The sequence below is a fragment of the Capronia epimyces genome, assembly GCF_000585565.1.
Source record: "Capronia epimyces CBS 606.96 chromosome Unknown aczIQ-supercont1.5, whole genome shotgun sequence".
Classification (NCBI taxonomy): Eukaryota; Fungi; Ascomycota; class Eurotiomycetes; order Chaetothyriales; family Herpotrichiellaceae; genus Capronia; species Capronia epimyces.
In genome coordinates this window covers 793477-816389 of record NW_006912908.1, presented here as the reverse complement: position 1 = coordinate 816389, position 22913 = coordinate 793477, and the positions used below count along the sequence as shown (strand labels likewise).

General features: G+C 53.0%; 9 protein-coding genes across 9 annotated transcripts; 7 read left to right on the top strand and 2 right to left on the bottom strand.

The window, feature by feature from the left end:
- Positions 1-74: 74 nt before the first annotated feature.
- Positions 75-774, top strand: A1O3_06227 (ADP-ribosylation factor 6; the record flags this gene model as incomplete). Its single annotated transcript, XM_007736347.1, has 3 exons — positions 75-168; positions 251-666; positions 721-774. 3 exons carry the CDS (start codon positions 75-77, stop codon positions 772-774), a joined length of 564 nt encoding a protein of 187 aa, XP_007734537.1.
- A 1772-nt stretch (positions 775-2546) lies between these two features.
- On the top strand, positions 2547-3822 carry A1O3_06226 (uncharacterized protein; the record flags this gene model as incomplete). The annotated part of the gene is made up of 2 exons (XM_007736346.1): positions 2547-2619; positions 2678-3822. 2 exons carry the CDS (start codon positions 2547-2549, stop codon positions 3820-3822), a joined length of 1218 nt encoding a protein of 405 aa, XP_007734536.1.
- Positions 3823-4472: 650 nt separating this feature from the next.
- Positions 4473-6407, bottom strand: A1O3_06225 (uncharacterized protein; the record flags this gene model as incomplete). Its single annotated transcript, XM_007736345.1, has 1 exon — positions 4473-6407. The coding sequence occupies one exon, from the start codon at positions 6405-6407 to the stop codon at positions 4473-4475; it is 1935 nt and encodes a 644-aa protein (XP_007734535.1).
- Positions 6408-6803: 396 nt separating this feature from the next.
- On the top strand, positions 6804-7428 carry A1O3_06224 (uncharacterized protein; the record flags this gene model as incomplete). Its single annotated transcript, XM_007736344.1, has 2 exons — positions 6804-6872; positions 6922-7428. The coding sequence occupies 2 exons, from the start codon at positions 6804-6806 to the stop codon at positions 7426-7428; spliced, it is 576 nt and encodes a 191-aa protein (XP_007734534.1).
- A 772-nt stretch (positions 7429-8200) lies between these two features.
- Positions 8201-12816, top strand: A1O3_06223 (uncharacterized protein; the record flags this gene model as incomplete). The annotated part of the gene is made up of 3 exons (XM_007736343.1): positions 8201-8461; positions 8532-10910; positions 11056-12816. The coding sequence occupies 3 exons, from the start codon at positions 8201-8203 to the stop codon at positions 12814-12816; spliced, it is 4401 nt and encodes a 1466-aa protein (XP_007734533.1).
- A 958-nt stretch (positions 12817-13774) lies between these two features.
- On the top strand, positions 13775-15232 carry A1O3_06222 (uncharacterized protein; the record flags this gene model as incomplete). Its single annotated transcript, XM_007736342.1, has 1 exon — positions 13775-15232. One exon carries the CDS (start codon positions 13775-13777, stop codon positions 15230-15232), a length of 1458 nt encoding a protein of 485 aa, XP_007734532.1.
- A 700-nt stretch (positions 15233-15932) lies between these two features.
- Positions 15933-17297, top strand: A1O3_06221 (uncharacterized protein; the record flags this gene model as incomplete). The annotated part of the gene is made up of 1 exon (XM_007736341.1): positions 15933-17297. The coding sequence occupies one exon, from the start codon at positions 15933-15935 to the stop codon at positions 17295-17297; it is 1365 nt and encodes a 454-aa protein (XP_007734531.1).
- A 916-nt stretch (positions 17298-18213) lies between these two features.
- A1O3_06220 (uncharacterized protein) lies at positions 18214-20019 on the top strand (the record flags this gene model as incomplete). The annotated part of the gene is made up of 2 exons (XM_007736340.1): positions 18214-19832; positions 19902-20019. 2 exons carry the CDS (start codon positions 18214-18216, stop codon positions 20017-20019), a joined length of 1737 nt encoding a protein of 578 aa, XP_007734530.1.
- Positions 20020-21423: 1404 nt separating this feature from the next.
- A1O3_06219 (uncharacterized protein) lies at positions 21424-22276 on the bottom strand (the record flags this gene model as incomplete). Its single annotated transcript, XM_007736339.1, has 3 exons — positions 21424-21645; positions 21702-22060; positions 22111-22276. 3 exons carry the CDS (start codon positions 22274-22276, stop codon positions 21424-21426), a joined length of 747 nt encoding a protein of 248 aa, XP_007734529.1.
- Between the last annotated feature and the right edge of the window lie 637 nt (positions 22277-22913).

Genomic DNA, 22913 nt, shown 5'->3' with positions numbered 1-22913 from the left:
TTCCTTGATACCCCGAACGGAACGGATCTTGTCTACTGCGAGCGACTCGACCGAGGCTCGAGCAAACTAGGAAGATGGGTAACCAAATATCTAAGATGCTGGGGAAGATCTTCGGCTCGAGGGAAATGCGACTACTGATGCTGGGACTCGACGCCGCAGGGAAGACAAGTAAGTGACGCGAGCCCAATGCATGTCGCGGGTGCCGGCGTATGCGTGTCGCAGCAGAGGTCATATAACTGACGCGGTCTAGCCATCCTTTACAAGCTGAAACTCAACCAGGATGTTACCACCATCCCCACGGTCGGGTTCAACGTGGAGACCGTCACATATAAGAATGTCAAGTTCAATGTCTGGGATGTAGGAGGGCAAGACAAGATTCGACCCCTTTGGCGCCACTATTTCTCTGGTACCCAAGGCCTCATTTTCGTCATCGACTCCAACGACCGAGCACGGATAGATGAAGCCCGACAAGAGCTGCACCGGATCATTCTGGACCGAGAGATGAAAGAAGCGCTGTTGCTGGTGTTTGCCAACAAACAAGATATTCCCGGCTCCATGACCCCTACAGAAGTGACCGAAAAACTGAGATTGTCACAATTAAAGGACCGGACTTGGTATGTTGTGCCCAGCTGCGCCACCACGGGGGAGGGATTGCTCGAAGGTTTAGTAAGTTGACATCAATCCTGTTCGGTTGATTCCGGCACTGACCACCCTGTGTAGAGCTGGCTCTCGACGAACGTCAAGCAGCAGCCACGGCCGGCAGCGGCAAAATAAAGGCAGTACAGAGGCGTGACGTTGGTTGGTTGCTTCAAGGGTTCAGCGTTTCGACGATGCACCGGGCTACCTTGGCCTTAATACCAATTTGCGAGCGTTCTTGGTGGCGGGTAACGAGAGGAATTCAGCGCATCGAGACCCCAAAGTGTTCTTCAGCAGCATGTGGAATCAAGGACCCTACAGAGAAGGTCAGGAGTAATTCAAGGGTGGCATTGTGCAGCAGCATCGACTTTGTCTTTATCCCCGGTGCAGCAGCATAAGCATCGTTGAGACGTTCTCTTCTTTCTGCACCGTTTTGAGCGACAGGTCCAGGCGTTTGTCATGCAGTGCGCATTGTACATGTACACTATGGAGATGATGAGCAGCATTCGGCAGGGGTGATTCTGCACAAGAACGATCCACGCACTGGAGCAGGGGTTTCTTTCAGCCTTGAGACGGTGGGGATACTCGTACCGGACAGGTCCAGACCCCGGACCCATGCTGGTGTCAGTGTGTGACGGGTATGCAAGCAGTGTGTGGCAGGGATTCAGATGGCGGCGGAGGGGATGCTGATCCCTAGTCACGGCCAAGCATGCGTTGTATGGGGTAGACAGGTATCTTCAATTGTATAAATACTAATACTACATTACAGTATTCCCTTTTCTGCCTTGTTCTGCAGGTGTCTTGTATGGTTAGGGTGCAGAACTCCATCCTCATGAGATATATTGGATCCGTAGATAGGTGCTCCCCTTTGTAAGCAGGCACTGAACCCTGTAGTACCTAAGGTTGGTAGCTAGGCATCTTCGACGACAGGCTTGTATGCGCCTCAACACCTGTTTGTGGCCATCCCCAGCACTAATGCGTGCTCATGCACTCCCCTGGACGGGGACCTGCATATATGTGTACGGCGTAGACCACAACGAATCCCTGAGGGCACAGGAGAGAGCAGGACGACAAGGGCCACGAACCCACCCGCAGGCAGTGCTACTGCAATCACCAGTCACCTCAGTGGCCCCGGTGTTGACCTGGACCTCGGCTACCTGAGTTTGAGATTTGACAGGCCTTGTTCTCTTCTGGCCGGAGGATGGATGTGGTTATACTTGGTTCTCTGGCTAAGATTAGGCATTTCAATTCACTGCGCTCAGTGCTCACTCCTCTAATAAAGGAGTAAGGAACTGAGCAGCGTCCGAGCTCTAGCTCTGGCTGGCATGCTCCGACCTCCGTACGGAGTACTGATTACGCCATCACAGTGGCTGCTGGCTGCTGGCTGCTGGCTCCTGCCATGCGGGCCGTGCCACTTGCCAGCTTCAAGTTCAACCTGTAATCTCATGCTCTCAAGTAGGAAGTACGGATACGGCGCAGGAGCCACTGGCCCGGCAGGCCTAATAAGCCTCAGGCTCAGTGAGCTGTATCCTGGTTTCACCTTGTGAATACCTAACGGAGGACTCGTGCATACCTAAAGGTACTCCGTACATACTACATAGGTCCTATCGCACTGGTGTCCTGCACGAGTCCCTGTCCCGCCGGCCAATCCGCGAGATCTCAACAGGGGTGCTCTCCTATCTCCCTCCCCTCCGCCCACCTGCAGCACTCACACCATTCCTTCTTCCCCTCCTCTGTCACCACCCCAACAAGAACTCGAGGTGTCCCCTCGCTCCTTGTGCTTTCGCAGAAGCCAGGCCATCTGGCACCAAGGGCTCGCTGTTCTTGTAGATGCGCTCTCTTCCTGCCACTGCATCTTTCCCCTGCTCCCTACTCTATCTGTCGCATCACCTCGGCTAGACGAACCCCTCATGGCTGTTAGCGATCAAGCGGGCGTTGCCAATGGCACTCACAAACCTTCGGTCCTGATAGTCGGAGGTCTTGGTGTGTCAAACTTGAAGTCCAGATGTATACCCGCCGGATTCACTGACCGTCGTCCCAGGATACACTGGCCGTTTCCTCGCAAAGTACATACATTCGCAGAATCTTGCATCATCCGTTCGCATAGTCGATAAAGTCCTGCCTCAACTCGCACACCTTGCCCCGGAATTCACTGAAGCATGTTCTCCCGAGATATTCATGCAAGCCGATGCATCGCGAGAGTCCTCCGTATCCCGTATCTTCGACCACCCTGACGGGCCCGACGCAACCTGGGACTACGTCTTCAATCTTGCCGGGGAAACTGCTTGGTCACAGGCGCCCGAGATATACAGGCTGCGGTCTTGGCAAGTCAGTGTCACTCTGGGGAAAGAAGCGGCAAAACGTGGAGTGAAAGCCTTTGTCGAGGCCAGCACGGGCATGGTCTATGCTCCCAATCGCACACCCCGCACCGAACAAGACAAATTGAAGCCCTGGATGAAACTCGCCAAAGTCAAGCTGGAGGCCGAGCAAGACCTGTCTCGGATACCAGGATTAAATCTCGTCATACTGCGTCTAGCGTACGTCTATGGAGAGTATGACTCGAAATTCATTGGCAAAGCGCTGTGTCTGGCACGGGTCTACCAAGAGCAGCAGAAGGAACTGAAGTGGTTGTGGACGGAGGACTTACGGATCAATACGGTCCACGTGGAGGATCTGGCACGAGCGCTATGGGCAGCGGCGCAATGGAGATCCACCAACTCGACCATACCCTCTTCCTCTCCCACCACGAGCCGGAGGCCAACCCTGGGTTCCAAAGGAGAAGACGCCCCAAGTGGAAATGTTCCCATCTTCAATATTGTCGACCACGGACAGACAAGTCAGGGTATCTTAGCAGACACTGTGTCCAAAGTCTTTGGTATCAAGACGGGGTTTCAAGGCTCCTTGATCTCGCAGTTTGCAAGAATGAATCTTGAGCATGTCGTTGACGACCTCAATGAAGATATCCTTCAACCGTGGGCCGACATGCTTGAACAAAAGGGCATCACTAAACCGGGTCCACTCAGTCCGTTTCTGGAGAAAGAGTTGCTCAAGGACACGGATTTAAGCTTGGACGGAAGCCTCTTTGAGAGAACAGTGGGATTCCGCTACGAGCGTGAAGAGGGTCTCACGGTAGAGCGTGTCCAAGAAGTGATCGCGAGCTACAAAAGGATGGAATGGTGGCCGTGATATAACTGTTCGCCAGCCTCGTCGTTTCCGCTTGAAGGGTTGGGAAAATACTTGCAGCGTTTGGTTTCTCATTGGAAAAGATGCAGCGTGCATTGGTTGCAGAGAATCATTGCAAAGAGCACGCCGCAGCGGGACTCGGGCTTTCCGGCATTTTTGGCATTTGGCACTGTTTGAGGGCGCTGTTCTTTGGTTTGTTCATCTCTGCCTTTCGGGTTTGTCGGAGATGGCTCTCTGTTCCGTGCACTCGGGGGTCTTTTGTTCGAAGATCATTCTCCTCTGTACTCGAGCGAAGGTTGCGGCAAGTATGGATGTAATGTTGTCCCTGTGCCTAAAGAAGGACGGGAGATTTCCCGCTTTCCTTGGGTCGGTGGGATTGATGGCGACATATCACGATATTATGTAGAATACAGATCACAGACTACAAAATCCAAAATCCAAAACATACTTTGTTCATTCTTGGTTGTGTCCGCTTGTAGCTGGTATGCACAACACGGTAATCCGTACAGTTTTCCGCATTGGTACATTATATGTATATGTGATGAGTCATTAGGCGTTGGTGTGTGTACTTTTGAAAGTGAAAGGCGAAGAGAGAAGAGAAAAAGACAAAGAATCGAATTCGAGTTTAAGATTGAGGTGAGGAAATTTGGCGTTCACTTTCGACGCTGGCTCCCCGTCTTTCTCCCGTGCGCCGAGTCGCCTCCAAGCATGGCCTCCAAAGCATCCATGCCACGAGTCACGCCTTTTCCTTTGCCGGGCGCAGCAGGTCGAGACTGCTCCTTGCGCGTGGAGTCCGGGTGTCGGTCTCGATAGGCCGACGGACTCGATGGGTTGGTGCCTCGAGTCGACCATTGGCCTTTGCCATTGCCTTTGCCGTTGCCATGGCCTTTGCTGGCCTGCAGAGGGCGAGACTTCGGATTTGAAGACCGTCGAGAGTCGAAGCCGGACATTGCCTCCAGGGCGTCCATGCCGCGCAAGACTCCTTTACCGCCGCTGATAGGAGGTTGAGAGTGGTGTGCGTTTGCGTTTGCGTCTGTGTTAGAGCTCGGACGCGACATTGCTCCCAAAGCATCCACTGTGTGCGCAACTCCTTTGCGGCTTGGGGCTGGTTGATCACGGCTCGACGCTGTGCCACGGGGATCGGGTGAGGTCCTGGAGTCTGAACGCTCATGAGACCACATCGGTGCCGAGCTGCCGGTAGAGGAGCGACGACGGGCCGCATCTGACTTGGTCGCCGATGTCTCATTGAACTTGCCTGCACTGTAGTCTTGACGCTTGTTACCGGTGTAGGATGATCCCATGTCTGAAGGGCTTTCGGCATCTTCTAGCCAGTCGTCCAGAAGGGAACTGCGGCTGGAAGGTTTCCAGCTGTGTGAAGGCATGTATTGATCTTCTGTGAGGGAAAAGAAGATTTTGGCTCGCTTTGATGCCGGCTTAGGTGGTTGCCGGGTGGAAGCTTGCCGCAGAGGAGAGTTCAGAATATCGCGCAAGAAGTCTTCGACGCTCACGCTGGTTTCAGGGCCCGATGATGTCGATGGTATACTAAACATTTTTGAACTCTCGTTCTGAGAGCTTTCCTGCCCACCATCCTCGGAAATGGAGTCTTCCTGAGATGAGAGGACTCGGTCTTCCGCCGGAAATTTCTTCAACACACCGTGGGATTCTGCCTTTTGCATGGCATACGTTTCAAGACCGGCGGCGCGCAGCACCGCCCACTGTAGATTCGGAATTCCAAAGGCGGCTCCCCTCCAAATCCTCGTCGAATTCTTGGTTGTAATGCCATCAAGAAATCCCGTGGCGATAATCTCGCCCAGCCCAAGGCTGTCATCCACATCCAAGTATGCTTCGGACCGGATCTTCGTGAAGGCCGAGCGGGTCTCTCCCTCTATGTCTTCTAAGTGTGCGAACCTGTCGCATTTCGTGGCGACAATCTGATAGGGGATCGCAGAGGAGCCTAGGATTTTCAGGATGTCAAGATCTCGCTCCCAAATTCCATGAAGCACATCGATGAGCACGAATGCCCTCCTAATATTCCTTCGCTTGGATAGATATTCGACAATCGAATTGCCCCATTCCGTCTGACTTCCATGTCCGTATCCTGGCATATCGACCAGTGTGAGTTTGGGATTGACGTCTCCATCCCACCCTTTTATGGCTCCGCCCTCGGGAGTTTTCGCTGCCAATGTCCACGCAGCCATTGCCTTGGTCGCTCCCGGCACCGAGCTGACACGATTGATATCGCATGAGGTGAGGGCATTGATGATAGAGGACTTGCCGACGTTCGAGCGCCCGAGGAATATGATTTCGGGCAGTTCCTGGGAATCATTCTGTCGGTCCCGCCAGCCTTCGCCGGTCCAGATCCTTGTGGGACTGTTGTGTTTGAAGAAATGGTCGGCCGCAGCTAGGTTCGTCCGAGTGGGAGGGGTGGTTTGCCAGTACCAGGATTCGGCAGCGTTTGGGTGCGGTTGGGCTTTCTGACGTGAACGTCTGCTGTGAACTCTGCGCCGGCCATTCTGCAGCTCGATCAGGAGCCGATGGAATCGGGACCGAGAGAGGAGTAGGCATGAGGAGCACGTAGAGCCTTGCATCTAATTCTTGAGGTGAGGGGCGCAGGCTAGGTGCAGGTAGGAAATATAGACTGAACTGAATCGACGGTTTTGTAGGAGTGTACGGGGTAGTCCAGCAACAGTGTACATAGCCTAGAACGCAGCCAGAATAGATTTTGTTTGCCCCCACAACGAGGCTCAAGGCTCATCTTGAAGTCGCCAATCGGGGCTCAGGCCCGCCTATCATCTTAGCTTTAATTAAGGCCAGGCACTTGCAGCACAGCTGTGAGGGCAGGTGGCAGAGCATGTACCTGTGTCGTCACTCTAAGGACCCCTACAAACAGAGGCACGCAACCTCCTCTTTCAGTCCCTCCATCGTCGATTGTACAGTACCTATACTTTGACCTCTTTGCGGCCTCCCTCACCCGGCCCGTCGCGATGCTCAACGCTGTCCTTGTTTTCAATAACAATGGCCAGCCCAGATTAACCAAGTTCTATTCTCAACTGGTACAGTATGCTTCTTCCATTGCTGCTCCAGTCTGACTCTTCGCCGCAGGATACAGCGACACAGCAGTCATTGCTCTCACAGATATTCACTCTCGTGTCTGCTCGTCCGGCCTCTGCCTGCAATTTCCTCCCTCTTCCTCCGTTGCTCGCTCCTGCAGGCAGCAGCGCTTCTCCAGATGCCCCGACTCAAATCACTTACCGGCATTACGCAACCTTGTACTTCATTTTGATCTCGACCTCCACAGAGTCACCGTTGGCGCTGCTCGATTTCATCCAAGTCTTCGTCGAAGCCCTCGACCGACTTTTCGAAAATGTCTGTGAACTGGATTTGATCTTTGGGTTTGAGACTCTCCATGCCGTCCTGAGCGAGATGGTCGTGGGCGGCGTCGTGGTCGAAACAAACCTGGAAAAAATTGTTGACGGTGTGAAAACCACCGAAGGCGCCAAAGTCAAACGAAGGGCTGTGAATGCTCGCGACTCCGGGAGCTCTATCGGCAGAGGCACTGGCTTTGCCGGTTTGGGCTGGGCGACTGGTACAGGCAGCAGCTGGAGATAAAAGTACATGCGAAAAGAGACACTTTGGGTCGCAACCACACCTGAAATGAACTTTGCTACTCTATAGGGGACTCTGTTTGAGCCGCTTTACGGGTGCTTGAGCCTTCTGAGACGAACACGCAGTGAGCCTTATTGCCGCCTCTCAGGTATCAGGGGAAAAGTCAATAAGCTTCCATAAAAGTCTAAACCGGGCTTTAGGCATCGATGCAGGTACGGCTCAGGAGGACACTATTGTTCGATTGCCTGGAAGGGACGAGATGTGGCGACCTGTCGTATCGAGAGCCAGCGCCTGACCAGCAACATCCGTGGGATAGGACTTTAGTTTCGACCACCCTTGGATGTCCAAGCTGTGCATGAATATGCAACCAAAGTCGTGCGGCCAATCCTTCGTCATTTGGCTACTGGCTGATGATCATATGGAGCCACCAGAGCTGAAAGATTGCTGACCTGGCAGCTTAAACATCAAATGAACAGGGGTCTGCGGTGGTCAGTCTTTGAATGCCAACTAATAGTTGCATGTCTCTACAGCCCCGGAGCCTCGTCAATTGTCAATGGCTCGCTAAGCCTGGAGCTCTCCAAGTGGACAACACTTGTCATGCAGACTACCCCCTCAGGCAGCCTACCACCTAAACTTTGTCATCTATTCTGATATTTCAGCCTAACCGGAGCTCGAATCTTCAACTACACCACTCCGTATCAATCCTCAAGTAAGGACTTTAACTCTGTCCTACTTGCTTGTTAGGGGCCCGCCGGTACCTGCGTACGTGTATACAATGTCAACAGAAGATAACGAATACGACCTTCAAGAAGCGTGGGAGCAGGCCTGCCGATCGTTTGCAACTACGGCACATGTCGACATCAATCTCCTTCAGGGCCGAGCTCTAACTCCCGATGATGTGGTTGCGCAACTTAAGTTGAAGCGCCATGCGGATGAAGAGAAAAAGGCACAATACAAAGTACTCAAAGATGTACTTGGGAGGACCCTTGTTCTTATCCAGAACTTGGGCGAGATTGCATCGTCGGCCGCCAGCATGGTAAGGAGAGCCTGGGGCTGCCTGAAGAACATTCTTTCGTCGTTAAAATCCTGACATTCGATCGATACAGGTGTATGGCCCTAGTACGCTCTGCTTCAACGCTGTATCGTACCTCATTGCTGCTGGCCAGAATTACAGGAACATTTTTGCCAGCCTAACGCAGCTCTTCAAGGATGTCTCTGACATTCTAGAAAGATTTGCCGTCTACATAAAGATGAAACAAGTGGACAGGCCTCTTCGAAAAATCATCCATGAAATCCTCCTGTCGTTTGTGTCTATCTGCGAGCTTTCAGTGCACGTCATCCATGGAAACAAGTTGGGGAAATTCCTCAAAGTTTTTGCCTTCAACGAAGATGACGGTGTTGGTGGTGCAATAGCTAGTCTGAGGACTCTCGTTGAACGAGAGGCTCAGATGAAAGCCACGCTGACTTATCAAATTGTCAAAGAAGGGTTTGGTGACGCCCAGGTTGCTATATCTGGAGTAAAAGCATCCGTGGACAAGATGATGGACGACGCACGAAAGAAGGAGTCTGACAGCCTAGAACGAAAGCAAGTCGAGAAAATCAAGGCCAAACTTGGTGTACAGGAGGAGGTTGATGAACAAGTCAAATTACATCGCCGCCTTTTATCTGAAACTGTTCCAGGCAGTGGACGCTGGATCTATGAGAACAGACAGTTCATCGAATGGAGTGATCGATCTTCCCCCTGGGACAAGGTGTTTCTCCTTTCGGCAAATGAAGGATACGGCAAATCCTTTCTCGTGACGACCATTGTTCATGGTCTGGAAAAACGCTACACCCGCTCTACATCAGACCCGTCACGACCGACGACAGCGTATTACTATGTGGAGCAGCAAAGTTCAGGAAGAACCCCCATCAGGGATCAGGGTGTGCAACCCATCGTGAGGGCACTCAAGACTTTAGCGCTACAATTAGCCCAGGAACCGGTTTATCGCAAAGATCTCGCTGCCCTTTGTGAGAATTGGATTGAGCCTGACAGCCCAGAAGAACTCTTCTCACGGCTGTTCGGACCATGCTTGCGTAGTCACGAGACCTTCTATGTCATACTGGATGGCATTGACCAGATGGGAGAACAGAGTGTGAAGACTCTTCTCGATCTCTTGAAGGTGATGCAGGCACAACACACCCCAGATCAACAAAGCCATCTCAGAATACTGCTCTCGGGGCGACCACCACTTCTGAAACCCCTTACAAACCCCGTCCAACTCAGGGCAGTGAACATCGATATTGCCGTCAGTAATGGACCGGACCTAGTATGCTTCATTGCCGACAGACTGTATCGAATAGACGTCTTGCAAGGGAAATCGGAGCAGGTCCAGAATCTTCGAAAAGAGGTCTTCTTGAGTCTCTCTGAAGGGGCCCAGGGCGATTTCATCAATGTCGAGCTGCTTTTGAAGGAGATAGGCTCAAAACGCTGGCCGGCCGAGATCCGTGACGTCCTTGCCAACAAGTCTCAAAGATCAGATACGATAGCTCGCGAAGTTAGGCGCTGCAATCAAACCTTTCAGGCACGAGATATCCATGATCTCAATGTTCTTCTTACCTGGGTCATGTCCGCCAAAAGGACCCTGACGGTGGAAGAGCTCGAAGCTGTCCTATTTCTGAAGAACAAAGAGGCCTCTTTGAGACCGCTGTACGACCAGCTGCGCGATCAATATTCAGCTTTCTTCTTCGTCGAAAAGCCCGACGACCTTGAGCCGAACAAGGCTTCGGTAACATTGGTGTCCAACTCCATTAAAGAATACTTCCGCAGTCTGGTTCAGACTAAGCAAGAGGAGGAGGGCACCCAGAGAGGCAAAATCCATCCATCCGAGATCAAAATCATGCGGCGCTTCTTGGAGCGCCTTTGCGACGAGGATTTGTATGCAAAATTCGGCTTTGAGGAATTCTTCCAGCGGAAATTGTCTTCGAATACTGCACTCGTTCATGTCGACCTAGACAATTCTCACCTACAGGTATTTCTTGATTGCCTTCATACTATCCCTCGCTATGAGGAAGTCGCAGTGCGGCCCTTGCACCATTACGCACGTCGATTCTTTGTGGCTCATTTACAAGAAATTGATCTGACTACGACGAGCCCCAGCGACAAAGCACAAGTAGGGCAGTACCTTGTCGACATGTTCAGCGATCAGAATATCATCGCGAAATGGTGGAACAGCCACCAAATATACTCTTCTGCCGCCGAATGGTTCTATGAGGATGGTAACGTTGATGTAGTCTTGGGTTGGCTGAGAGACCCTGCGACGATTGGAAAGTGCTCTCAAGCAGGGCGAGACTGGGTCAAGACTCTGGCATCGAACTCCTTCCCAGATGCCGACCTTTTGGAACACGTCTCCACCTATCTCGCGGATTGTCTCTTCTGCAGCCCATCAGTGTTCAGAGGCAACCCGGTAAATCTCGTCCGCATGCTGCATGCATTTCTCCGCAAGGTATGTTCATCCATTTGCAAGTGGCATGTTCTGGTCAGGCGGCTGCCAGCTGCAATGTGGAAGGCCATGCTGTCAGCCCGTGAGGGACCATGGTGCTCATGTTGCGAGGTTTGACTGGGGTTGCAGGAAGGCTGACATCGCACAGCTTCGTCGACGCAGGTCCCCATCAAAATCTACACTGCAGGTGAACATGGCCACCAAGCCCATAACAGTCAAACAGATAAACGAAATATCCAAATGGGCATCAGAGCGCCTGCGCATTGACAAGCCTGGCTTTGAATGGACTCGGTCGGTTGCCCGGGCGTATCGACAATTCGACCACTACCAGGAAGCCATCCAAGCTTATGAGGCTGCAGGTAAGCTGCGAGAAGATCACTGGTTTTCCGACTATGGACTGGCCTCCACGTATTTCGACTTTGAAGAGTGGCCGAAAGCAGCAGAGGTATATGAGGACATCCTTCGGAGGGTCGAGGCAGGTGAGGCCAAAGAACCCTCACCTGCGGAGCACATTACAAGAATTCGCCTCTGTCTTGCATGGGCCTACGTCCAAACTGGCGAGTATGACAAGGCAATGGCGATGTACAATCAACATTTGGTAACCAATCCTGATGATTACACAGCGGTACTGGAGAGGATGATCGCGCTGAGGCGACAACAAAAATTCGCCAACATCATCGAAACATTGCAACAGCTTCAGAAAGAACAGGACCCTACACACAGCATCAGCCGCTTGAGCGTGATATTGCACAACATAGATGACCTGGATCTACATAATGGGATTGTGCTCGCTGGGATGAAGACTGGCAGTCTTCGTTTCGTGCAAACGGCATATCGAAGTGCGATCGAAGAAGCCCTGGATCCGGGATATTTACCCAGGAACACACATGCAAAGGCGCAATATCGAGTCATGTTGACCTGCAAGCTGGCAGACCTTCTGTACAACTACCCGCAAAGCCACGAAGATCGAGAAGAAGCCATGGATCTATGGGAAGCTTCTTTGGCTGATGCGGATGATATCGGCTTCACTCCTTCCCGTTTCGCAGCCGCGAAGTCACTCTCCACTGTGTACTTTGAGCAACTGCGCCAAGGATCCCAGGACTCGCAGTCGACCGCCGAGACGATCAAGAAACTCTTACAACTGTCTGGAGAAATGACTTCGGAGACTGACGCGTTCGAGAGCACCCTCGATACCAGGCTTCTTGTCGGTCGCTACTACAGTAAAGCTGGGATGAAGACGGAGGCGAGAGATTGTCTTCGAGGCCACATCAAAGTGGGAATAGACCTGCTATCCGATGAGGATCCAAACAATGACTGGCAGGGATATCTGCGACTGGCCAGCGCTCTCATGTATTACGGCGACAAGGACGCAGCGCTTGCGGCGTGGTCACTGATCGGACCGAACGACTTCAGTCAGCAGGATGATGTGGATGGATTCGAAGAGGTCAATGATGCTACAACAACCAAGATACCGGGCGTCGGGAAGGAAGATGCTAGCATCACCTTCGACAACGACACAGCCGATACCTTGGCTTCAGACGGACCGCAGAAGCCAGACCAAACTGCTCCTCCTGCTCGAGCGAAGACGTTCCGAAAGCTTGAAGGCCCACTTGATTACTATTGCGACGGTGGAGGCTGTGAGCATGGATGGACGTATGCCGATGGCATATACGTCTGCATGGACTGTCTAGACGTTATGTTTGCCGCACCTTGTTACGAGCTGCTCCGCAAAGACGCGCTCGAAATCAAGGCATGTAGCCCCACTCATGACTTTCTTCACGTTCCTTTATGGGACGAACATGAAGCCGAAGAAAGGGGTCCTCACCAAGTACGTCAAGCGGGAAAGCCGGTACCTGTGTCTGAGTGGATCAAAGAGATTCGTCAGAAGTGGCAGCTTGAGGATGGATGATCATGTACGGATACGGAGTACAGAGTGCTGTGATGAAGAAGGAAGAGCGCAACAGAAGTTACCCAGAACTCCATCGCTTAGAAGTATGCCCCCAGACTGCTGCGAACAGGACGATGCATCACACGCTCGCTATGGCTCATTCTTTTCTGTCACAGTCGCAGAATGGTGCTTGTACAGATAGGTACATAGGGGAAGGGTGCTGGGCTAAGGAGGGCGTCTATCGAGGCAGTAAGAGCTAGCCATCTCGGTGAATCAACAAGCCATCACTGCTGCCCTTGAGGCGTATGGTCTCTTCTGGTGGTGATAACCATTGCTCGGGTCGAGTCAAGGCAGAGACGGCCCGTCCAGAACTCGCTTCGGTAAAAACGCTAATAGGGAGACCGCGGAGGACAGAGACGTGACGGCACACTTGTCGATGGATTGTATTGGGCCACTAGCGTGGTTGCGGGTCGATGGTGAAGAGTGTGATCCTGGTGATCCCTGGGTGACGCTGACATTCCGGGCGCTTAAGACAGAGCCATGAATGGCGGGCGCAGGCTGCGGTTGATGCAGTCGGCGCAGTCGGCGGGGAGCTCGCCCATGCCCTTGACCGACTGCGGTTAGCTCCAGCCCCGGGAGTCTTGCAAGTCCAGGGACCGACAGAGACGCCGTCCCAACCAGCCAGCGACCCGAAGGTCAGACAACATCTGCTTTCCCTGCTTTCCCTCTTGATTCGTCTCCCTGGCACCTACCTGGCTGCTTCATGCAGTCGGGCTCCTCCTCTTTCACGTCTGTGTCTGTACCAATCACCGCCATCACGTTCTCGCCCGTCCTCGTTCAGCAATCATGGCCAGCTACATCTACCGCCGGAGCGCCCTTTGCGTGCAACAAGCTGCTTCATGTCCTCTCCGCCCAGGGGGTAAGCAGTTTCAGGCACCGCATGCTGGGCCTATACTGAGGAGTTGATCTGCCTACAAAGATGAGGTGTTGCGCTTCCTGTTCGACTCTGGTCTCCTTCACATTCACCTTTGTCTTGCTCGGCTTGCCTGTAGCAGCTCGACCTCACAGCATCTGGGACATCGATATCCTAACCGGCCCCGCTCCTCCCCCTGACGAAGGCCCTCCCCTCTCCGCCGGTGCTCTGAGAGACAAATCTCAACTCAAGTACGAGGTGGTCGGCATTGTTGCGGCCTACGTCGCTTGGCTCCTACTCACTTTCCTCCTCCTTGTTTTCGTGGGCCAGAAACTTCGTCGCAAGACGCAGACATCGGACCGAAGCTTGAGTATGGAAATCATCAAACCTGCTCCACTTGGCAACCAGGCCAAGATGAGCACCGAACCGCCCTTGAAGAGTCCAGGCAAGATGGCCAGCCTTAGGTCATGGGCCACCGGGGGAAAATCCCACACCCGGAACCCGTCCAACATGAGCGCCTCGACTGTCGATGAGAGAATCCTGGAGGCAGACAAGGCTCGCAACATGGATGAGATGGCCAAGCTGTATGCTGCAGTCATGGCACATGATGAGGAGAAATCCGAGAAAGCCAGGAGCAGTGGCCAGCTCTCCCCTAGGTCACCGCAGTTCCGCTCTCAGGACAATGCACCTCCCACGCCCCGGTCGCCCAATTATCCTCCTACACCGAGGTCTCCTTACTATCCAGCTCATTATGGTCTTGCCTCACCACGATCCCCCAAGTATCCTCTGGAATTTCAGGACTTGCAAAAACCATCATCACAGGCTCAAATCTACGCTGTTCAGCCCTTAGCAAGTCCACTCTTCCACCCTTTGGCACCCACACCAGCTGAGGAGTTCGCGTCGCCCAGCACGGATTCTCGGAGCAGCAGTCGGAAGACTAGAATTTCTGGCCTCTCCATTCTTCCCGGCCGATCAGACTCGGCTGATAAGGGCAAAAGGCGACCATCTGCCATCTCGGTCCGTGGGCAACCTATTTCGCAGCCACTAGGCTCGGCCACGCTCACGGACGCCTCAGTATACTCTGTGGCAGGCACCGTATCGCCCCGTATCTACAATCCAGGGCCTCCTCCACCTACGCCTGGCCAACAACCAGCCTGGGATTCGACGCAGGACATAGGGAAGAATCCTCCAGCGGCAGCGTCGGTACGCAGCGCAGCAGCTTCCCACAGCTCCAATAGTCTGCCCTTCCGGCAGTTTTACAACGAGACTCTGAAGAGTGCACCGGCGACCAAAACCACATTTGTGGATCGCCGTGAGAGTGTGTTAGGCGTGCATCCAAAGACGGGCGTTCCCCAGACCCCGTACAGCCCTTACATGCCGTTTACCCCCATGACACCTATCACGCCACGAACACTGGTCACGAAGAAGGAGATGAAGAAGAACCGGAAAAAGGATGGGTTGAAGGTGCTGAGCGAGGACGACATGGTCATGAGCGATGAAGATATGTGGGGTGAACTTAAGTGATGTTTCAACGGTCGCCATTTCTTTCCATCTTTCTCACTTGATCCCCTCTTTTGGAACATGCAGGCTCAGCTGGAGCAATTCGGTTGGATGGGGATGGGGATGGGCCGTGTATATTAGTGCCCGAAGGTGGCCATGCTAGATACCCTTTTGCACACATGTCTTTCAGAATCTCGCTGTGGCAGATCTCCCCAAATCAGTGACTCGTACCATCTCATTTTCTTATCTTCTTCAAGCCGCGTGCCGAGACGTGCGGGCCGAGGGCGCCAGAGCGACGGATTGCATGGCAAGTAGTGATGCCAGCGTAATGTCCGATGCAGTCAGCGTCCCGTCCAAGACTCCAAGCATTTGGGTGGCGTGAGGAACCAATTGGAGATATGGATCAACACGGTGGATGACTGAGCATTGCCACTCAACAATCTGGGCGACAAGTTACGTACCTAGGTATATTCTTCCCGTCGAGCTGGAGGACCACTGAACTGCGTGTGCACCAACTCTGGGTGGCCCATGGAAGCTGAAACATAAGTGCAGGCAAGCCGCAGGACGGTCCTACGGGTGAGGATACTTGACACATCTTGACCACCACACAACAGTGCTCCATTGTCCTCGGGATCCGGGGAAGAAGAATCGAGTGAGGATACCCCTCGCACAATTTATTCTACACCTAGACGAGCCTCGCCCTCCATCCTCCAGACCTTGAGCCATGCCTCTCACCGTCCTGACCGACGCCGAGGTGCGCCGAATACTCCTCGCACTCACCAAAGAGGATGCGGAAGGACTGCAACAAAACCTCGCTGAAGCCCTCCATTCATACTCTACCGGAGACACGAATTCGCCATGCTGTTCGTCCTTTCAGCCGACGCGGACGGCCATCAAGAAGAACGGCGTAACCACGCTGTTCATGCCCGCTTCTACCGGGACCACGGTTGGCATGAAGATTGTGTCGGTGGAGCAGCCCGATGTGCCGGCACATAGTAAGCAGTCGTCCGTGTCATCAGCCGCCTCAAGCATCCACGCGGCCACACCGTCAAGCACGTCCGGAACGTCAGGCTTGAAATCTCCCATTTCCGAGTTCGGCAACATGACCTTGACTCCGGCGTCTACCACGTCGGTGGGCAGCAGGGAATCCATTGACGGCGCCTCGTTTGAACCCCCAGTGTCTCAGGCTAGTTCGCAGAACACTACACCCAGGGGATCTGTCACAATACTCGACGCCACGGGAAACCCGGTGGGTATCATCAACGCAGAAGAGCTTACGGCGTTCAGGACGGCATTAGCGGCGACCATCATGCTGAAGAGACGACAACACGTGCACACCATCACGATCTTCGGCGCCGGCAGGCAGGCATATTGGCATATCAGATTGGCATTACTGCTCAAAGGCGACCAGATTCGGCATGTCAACATCATCAACCGCACCTTTGCCAGGTGCATCAAGTTGATGAAAGCGTTCCAGATATCCGAGGAGTCTCATGAAGAATGGCGGCGGGAAATCAAGTTCTCGGCCATGAGCCCCGAGTTCGGCGAATACGGACGGCTGCTCAAGGAGGAAGTGCGGAAAGCCGATGTCATCTTCTGTTGCACACCGTCGGTCGAGCCGCTGTTTCCGGCCGAATTCTTGACCTCCCGTGAAGGCGAGAGGAAGGGGAGATATATCTCGTGCATCGGCTCGTACGCGCCTCACATGTGCGAGATCCATCCGGATGTGTTCAAGAGGGCGGTCGAGCCTCACTACGGTCACCGTCATCACCACAAGCATGCCAAACAAGGAGGAGTCATCATCGTCGACAACCTCGAGTCTTGTCTCAAGGAGGCCGGGGAAGTCATCAAGGCAAAACTGAAACCAGAACACCTCGTCGAGATTGGCGAGCTGATGATGATCAAAAAGGCCGCTACGAAGGAACTCGAGCTGGGAGGGCCCGGCGAACAGGGGCTGGTGGACTGGCTGTCCAGGGGCAATGTCATCTACAAGAGTGTTGGCATGGGGCTGATGGATCTGGTCGTCGCGGGTGATTTGATCCGGATTGCCAGGGAGACAAATGTCGGGACGACCGTAGTGGACTTTTAGTTTTGCTGTGCTTCTTACATTACACAGGTACCTAATTACTACTGGCGAGGCTGCGATGCCACGGTCGGTTGGGACTGGCGGGTCTTCATGTCGAATGATTGCTGTTGGGACAGGCCCTAGAGGCGCATTACCGCTGTGAAGAAGGCGATGGTGGTGGTGATGGTGGTGGTGTTGCAACGTGGCGCTGAGGGAGGGGGACTGCGTTCGCCGTACTCCGTACTCCGTAAATCGTTCTATGCGGCAAATCGCAGCTTTGTATTTGCGTTGACGACCAGCACCTCGGCATGTTATGATAGGGCCGGGCTAAGGGCTTGGGCCTCACAGCTAATAGTAATAAATAATACTGTACGGATAGTACATACTCCGTTATAATTAGCACCAATGCTTTTCTACCTTATCTGTATCTGTACTACATGCTAAGGTGCCCCTAAGCCCTTATGCTCCTTAAGCTTCGCCGAAAGGTCGAGCGGGGGACAGCGTCATAGTGTTGGGCCCGGTCAGCTACAGTGGTCTGAGCTGAAATCTAGTCCTACACATACAGAGTACACACCAGCAAACACCAGATACTTTGTGCAATGTCACAATTTGCACCCGGAAGCATTGTCTAACGCAGGTGAAGGAGCCATAGGCGGACTGTTGACTGTCGTGGACATACTGTAGAGAATTACTGACTAACATTACGGTACCATTCTTATCCTCCGTTAATCAAAGCCCCCCGCGTCGAGGTCGCCAGACATCGAATTTGCCCTCCTCAAACCTCCCAACGTCCTGCTCTTGTGGCTGATCATTCTTTTGTCCTGTCATAAAGACATGAGCCGACCACAGGACGAGAAGCCGATCTAATTCCACCCCGAGACTCTACCTCCACCACCACTCCTCCTCCCACTGCGATGCTCTGAGAATCCCACATTCAGTCATGGTTCAAATGGCTTACCTGCCCAATGGGCAGATCTACACTGTCACGCCCGTCTTTGGCGGCTTCACCTTCAAATCCACCAATCTCGACCTACACAACTCTCCAATGCCGCCAGGATGGACCGTTATCATCCAGACTGAGGACGAAGTGGAAGATGAGCCCGAGGGCCGGAAGAGCAAAGTGTCGTTGGTTCAGCAGCAACCGCAGGATCAGGATGCCCGGGTGACCAGAATCTCTTTGGTGCCACAACCGCAGGGTCAGGAGGCCAGGAATAGCAGAGGCTCGTTGACTCAGCCACCGCAGAATCAGGGGGAGGCCGGCCAAAAACATACCGTGGTACACCGATTCACAAAACCAACCATCCAGCGCGATTCGCTCTTCATTTCTTCCATCTCCATGCCGGCGAGCGCGGACTTCAAAAACACCGCCTCTCCCACAAGGCATATTGCCATGATGCTCTGGGCGACGTTATGCTGGTACTTCCATAAGGAACCTCCCAACCCCCGTACCTTGACCGACGCCTGTGCATTGACGCCAGAGGCCGGCAGACCCAAGCTGGAGTGGCGGATCAGAATCAAAAGAGAAGGCATTTTCAAAGGCAAGAACACCATCCAGAAGCTCGAGCGCATGGGTCTCATCACCAGTGAGGATTCGTACGTGGGCACAGATACCAACGTTCGCATGCCTACCGGTTGGACTGGAATGTTTGTCAGCAGGAGGTCTTTCTGGCAGATTGATCCCCGAGTGTTCCTGTACACAATGGCGCCTCAGCAACATTCGCCCTTCCCGTCGGCATCGCCCCGTCCTTCTCGCCCTGCCTCGCCCGAGAGGCCCAAGGGCGAGCGGGGCCCCCCTCATCCTGCAGACCATGTGGTATCTGTCCCCAGTGCCATGATGGATGGTTTCTCGGCAGGGATTTCGTCGCCGGGAGGGCCGTTCAACTCGGGGAGCCATTTACCCACGTACTATCCTCCTCCTCCGACCCAGTATACCTTCACCAACCATATACGGCATCCGATCCGACCAAAGCCACCCCGCCAGGGTGAGACGTTCTACAGTCGTTACATCCCCAGTCTTGGGCAGTGGCTCTCCTTTCGAGTACCCACGCTGTCCCCCAAACCGTGCCCACATCCCCATTTCAGCCCCCTGGGAGGCTCCATGCCGGCAATGATGCCAAGTCATGCAGGAGGCGTCTCGGTAGCAACGTTGCCCACGCTGGCCAGTTTTGCAGAGCGACCATCGGATTTGGACCTGCTCCATAAGTGGATGAACGATCCTCGAGTGAACATTGCCTGGGGAGTTGCAGGCCCGGCATCAACACAGTTGAAATTTTTGGAGGACGGGCTGAACAGTCGAAATTCCTTCCCGGTCTACGGCTGCTGGGACGGGAAGCCGTTCGGCTATTTCGAAATATATTGGGTCAAAGAGGACAAACTAGGCCGGCTACTTGGAGGAGATGTCGGCAACTACACGAGAGGGCTACACGTCCTGGTGGGCGAACCTGAGTTCCGAGGTCCGCATCGAGTCAAGGCCTGGCTGTCGGCCCTGGTGCACTACTGCTTTCTCGCCGACTATCGAACCGAAACTGTCATGTTGGAGCCGAGGGTGGACAATACCAAGTAAGTAAAGGTCGCGCTGACGGGCCAAGTTGAGAAGTGGTCGCACTAATGTCTGTCCGTCTTGCTCAGGTTCATCGGCTATTTGACCGACTGCGGCTTCTACAAGCAAGGCGAGGTTTCGTTTCCGCATAAACAATCCGCCATCATGAAACTTGACCGGGAATCCTGGGAAGCGCCTGAGATCTAGATGGTGAACGACGAGACGGTCAAACATATTCCGCATGTTTGTCAATTAGACAGCTATCTATTGTACAGCCAGCCAGCCAACTACCTATTGGACATGATGAGAGGTGAGAGTGAGAGCAGCGTTTGGAGCGTCGATACATCTGTCTATGAGTTTGAGGTTGAGTTTTACGGTCACCGACATAAACGAAAGATCTACACCCTCGGCTCGGCCTGTTTATGCCATCTCTACAGAGTACCTACCACCATAGTCGATGCTACCTATACCTATACCTATACATATACATATACCTACATCTATACTTATATAGCTACGAAAATACGACAGGCAATCTAGTTATAGTATATATATATATGTGTGTGTGTGTGTGTGTGTGTGTGTGTGTGTGTGTGTGTGTGTACTTATTCATGACAGAGTGATAGGGTTGGTTCCCACACCCCGCCACGCTCGATCCGAGTCGGTCACGGGGCGTTTCTACTCGCGAAGAGAACGTCATCTAGGGTTGATGGCCTATCTAAGGCGTAATGGAGATACGACGGGCTGGGTTGACGGCCTACCTAGGTAAGGTATAATAGAGATACGACGGGTTGGGTTGAGTTGCCTAGGGCTTCTCGCCATGTAAGGTACCTGATGGATACATGTACCTAAGGTATGTCAAACTATACTCCGTAGGCATTCCCAGCCTTGTGCTTTAACCAGAAGGCTGGGTTAGGCATACTATACTATATAGCATGCGCTCCCCCTGCGACCCGTTGATAGAGAACATGGAACATTTCAACCTTTATTTTACAAGGTAGAAAACACATCACACTTGACGTACGGAGTATAGATACATGTACCTAAGGTAGAATACACATTACACTTGACGTACGGAGTATGGAAATTGCACATGGCTTCTAGGAGGCGTCTTTCAAACAATTGGTCTAATCCTGGTCCTAGGGTTAGGGTTGTACTTAGAATACACACTACACTTGACATACGGAGTATCCATAAGGTACAGCAGCTTGAAAAGATGTCGCCTCTTCGTGAGTACACTGAACATTTTCTCATTCTCATCCGAGTGGCTATGGAATCAATCGACGGGCTAATATTATCGCTTCCATCCTGAACTCGTCTCAAAAGCCTTGGTCATAATCTCACACAATACACTGTGCCGCCAGCACTGCGCTGAAGTCACTCAAACAACCCTGCCGGAGCAGTGGCAGACCTACAAGCGAGCAATCCGCCCCTGCTGGTGCATATTTGGGATATTCCACCTAATATGTGTTTCGGAGTCCCTCCAACCCTTTGGGGGTGAAGACCAGGATATTGTTGTCGCCTCGCCCGCGGCTTTCGCCAGTAACTTTTCGCCCAGTCAGCTTATTTTCGTCGTGGTTTGGCTAGGGGGCCTTAAGCCGGGGATGTAACTTACAGTCCGATCACTTTGACCTGGAACGCCTTAGGAGCCCCATGGACGAATGAATATTCGCATACCATTCCCCCAGAGCAGCCCCGAGACCCCACAATGCTGCACTCTCGGGCGTGGGCGAGTTCGGAAATATTGTGCGGTGTACAGGGGATGCGATCTAGAGTCTTGATCTTTCCAAAAGCGACACTTCGAACGTTTGCCCTAAATGTGTCTGCATAGTCCTAAACCTTGGGTCAGAGTCTGTATTTCCAGTCGTTTCACATCTGAAAAGTCTTACCAGAGGTGGTGGTCGGCTGTCATCTTGACTACTTTCTTGAGCCATCCATCGCCAAGCATCCTCGACATGGGCAGCCTCTGCTCTCTTTTGGCTCTCTGGAGCTAGACCGGCTTCCTTCACTGTGGCCGCCGCGGACGGATAATACACAGCGAAGAGCGACTTTTGCAAGACGAGGCCCTCCTGGCTCATAGCATAGGCAGGCTCGGGACCATCATAGTTGTATATCGAAGCAAGCTGACTCAAATCGACAGAATGCGGAGGAAAACCTTTGGTCCGAACCGTGCGCGGCTTCAGTGCGAACACTGCGATATTTGCGGACGAGTTCACATCGAGAAGGTAGACAGGCCATGATTCGAGACCTGAAACTGGTCAGTACTCTGTATTAGGAACGGATGCTTCCATTACTCACCGTTGTAGTCCTGATCGACCGAATTCATTGCAGTAGAGACCCAAGCTCGCCGTAGGTTCAATTTCCGCAGCAACTCCCATGTGCTCGGAACATCAGTGCCAGTGACCATGCCTACAAGATGAGCGCATGTCACAAACTTATCCTTGTCCAGCCAGAAACCTGACATTTTCACTGCTGCATCGGAGCTTGTAACCACATAGAGTGAGCCTGCGGATAGTGCGAAGTTGCCAATTTGTCCTAAAGCCTACGTCGATCAGCTCTTGAAACTTTGTAGGTTTTATCCAGCAAACATAACTGTTCCATATCGCCGTCGTCAAATCTGAGGTGTGAAACTTGGAGCTCGTCACTGCGTCCTCCTAGATGTACCTTTCCGGCCTGATCCACCACGAGTGACTTCTTCCAGAAACGGGAGAGCGGACTGTAGATGGGGCCTGCAAAGGGTCCTTCCATTTTGTACTGGAATGGTTTGAGGGGGTTCGTCAGGAGGTACCAGAGGTTGGGAAGTGGGCGTGGAATGGATTCAACACGTACGATCTCCAAGGTAGGTGCGTCACTAATCGTCTGACTTGTGGAATTGTCTGAGAGATGGAGAGGAGACGAGGGAGATCTGGAGGAGGAAGGAGTTGGAAAGAGGTCGTGTCTGACATCCTGTGAATCAAGTCCTTGTGCGTTCACGTGTCTCTCGCGCTGCCCAGGCTGTGTGCGTTCGACGAACATTCACCCATTGACGAACATTCACCCATTGACGAACATTCACCCATTGACGAACATTCACCCATTGACGAACATTCACCCATTGACGA